This window comes from Pinus tabuliformis, chromosome 3_1 (assembly GCF_031772625.1).
Source record: "Pinus tabuliformis cultivar Carrire ecotype Pingquan chromosome 3_1, CPIR1, whole genome shotgun sequence".
In the NCBI taxonomy this organism is placed as follows: Eukaryota; Viridiplantae; Streptophyta; class Pinopsida; order Pinales; family Pinaceae; genus Pinus; species Pinus tabuliformis.
In genome coordinates, this window is record NC_142301.1 from 700,787,686 (window position 1) to 700,789,507 (window position 1,822).

The 1,822-nt window shown below is 33.3% G+C and overlaps 1 protein-coding gene across 1 annotated transcript; it reads right to left on the reverse strand.

Moving 5' to 3' along the window:
* Positions 1-1,190: 1,190 nt before the first annotated feature.
* On the reverse strand, positions 1,191-1,580 carry LOC149189066 (putative calcium-binding protein CML13). Its single transcript, XM_089410114.1, has one exon. It carries the CDS (start codon positions 1,578-1,580, stop codon positions 1,191-1,193), a length of 390 nt encoding a protein of 129 aa, XP_089266240.1.
* Positions 1,581-1,822: the final 242 nt, after the last annotated feature.

Consider the following 1,822-nt stretch of genomic DNA (forward strand, 5'->3'; position numbering starts at 1 on the left):
GAAATCACTTTAAAACATTTTATAACAATTTTAGACCAATTTTCAAAATTAATGAAACAAACTCAACTAATTTAATAATGGTGAATTGTAATATATAAAAAGAACTCACTACCTATCATCCACTACCAATGTTAATCAAGTGAAGAAAAAACACAATAATTCATCCAAACACAATTAATTTTATATTTATTAAAAAAAATCAAAATTATATATGTTCAAGTCTACATGAGAAATTCATTTATATGATTAAGACTTGCTTACACACTTGTTTCCCTTGTAATCAATTCATCTCAATAGAATTATCAATGAAAACAAATCTTATATATGCAAAGAGATAAAAGATAATCTTCTTTGAAAAACTTTTTTATTTCCACCAAGTGATTTGTCTATTTATCAATTTAATAATGATGTGTGGAATTAAACCATATCAATTTATTAGAAATTATTGAAATTTTTATTTATTAATACCAATCTAGTCAAAACGATCCCAAATCTCCCAAAAACGACTGTTTTAACCTCATGCATTCAAACAAAATGAGCCTAATAGGCCCTAAACAAAATGAATTAAGTGAGTTGTTGACTCAACCTAACAAACCCTAACTGACATAGCCTGATCACATTCCAACTTCAAGTCATTAACTAAAATAGTCGAAAGACCCTCACCCTATATCTCAAGTTTTGAAGCACTTGGTTGCCTTCATTTACCAAACATTGCTTGCGTACGTTTGGATTTGACTTGGTTTATAACAATTTGCTTAGCCAAAGAGAGCATGGAATCCATTTGTGATTATTTACAGATTTGCAATGGAAAATGCAAACTATTTTATGTAATCAACAAAGAATTGCAAATTGCAAATTACAGATTTGCAAATGAAAAATATAAACTATTTTATCTCATCAGAACATAATTTCTCAAATTAAGGTCATCTATTATGATCAATTTATCAAAAAGTTGTGTCATCCATTATGTTTAATCGATCAAGAAGTTTCAAAATTTTAAACTCAATTCATACATCATGTTCAATCTATCAAAAGTTGTTTAATTCAAAATTTATAATTTATGTATCACTTTTCCCTATGTTTATTTTTTATATAACATAACATATAATAATATTTTACAAAGCTCCCAAAATCGAGGTCTGAATACTTTTATTATTAATCAAATATAAAACCAAAATATATTGTTTTGTTTAAAACTCGATCTCGTAGCAGATGTTTCCATGAGAATCAACCTTAATTTCTCGAATACACTCATCGAATTTCGATGGCTCCAGCTTCTCCCCGATGCTGGTAATAATATGACAGAGTTCCCTGGCAAAAATCTTGTCGGGTTCCTCTTTATCGAGGGCTTTAAAGGCATCCCTGAGTTGAACATGGAAGCTCCCTCCCTTCAAGTTCCGTTTCATCACGTCCACGAAGTGAGGGAAGTCGATGGTGCCGCTGATCTCTTCGCATTTAATGATCTCTTTAAGCTCCGCCTGAGTGGGATTCTCCCCCAGGGATCGCATCACGGTTCCTAGTTCGGCCGCCGTAATGTACCTGTCATGGTCGGTGTCGAATAGGCTGAACACCTCCCGCATTGGAGCGATCTGCTCTTCATTCCACATCAAAATTGAAATTTTACTAAAAAACTATTTTGTTTGTTCCTGCAAAAATGAATTAACATCAAAATTCCCTCTGAAATCTGCTTATTATCATATTGGATTCCCAGTAAGAATTGTTTGGGGCGATTCGTAGCAGATGGGGCGATTCTGAGAATCGTCGGGTGGTGGGGCAATTCTGAGAATCGCCCCGCCACCACGCGATTCTGAGAATCGCCCCG

Coding starts and splice junctions, on each gene's coding strand:
- LOC149189066 (XM_089410114.1), bottom strand. CDS start 1,580: ATGCGGGAGGTGTTCAGCCTATTCGACACCGACCATGACAGGTACATT.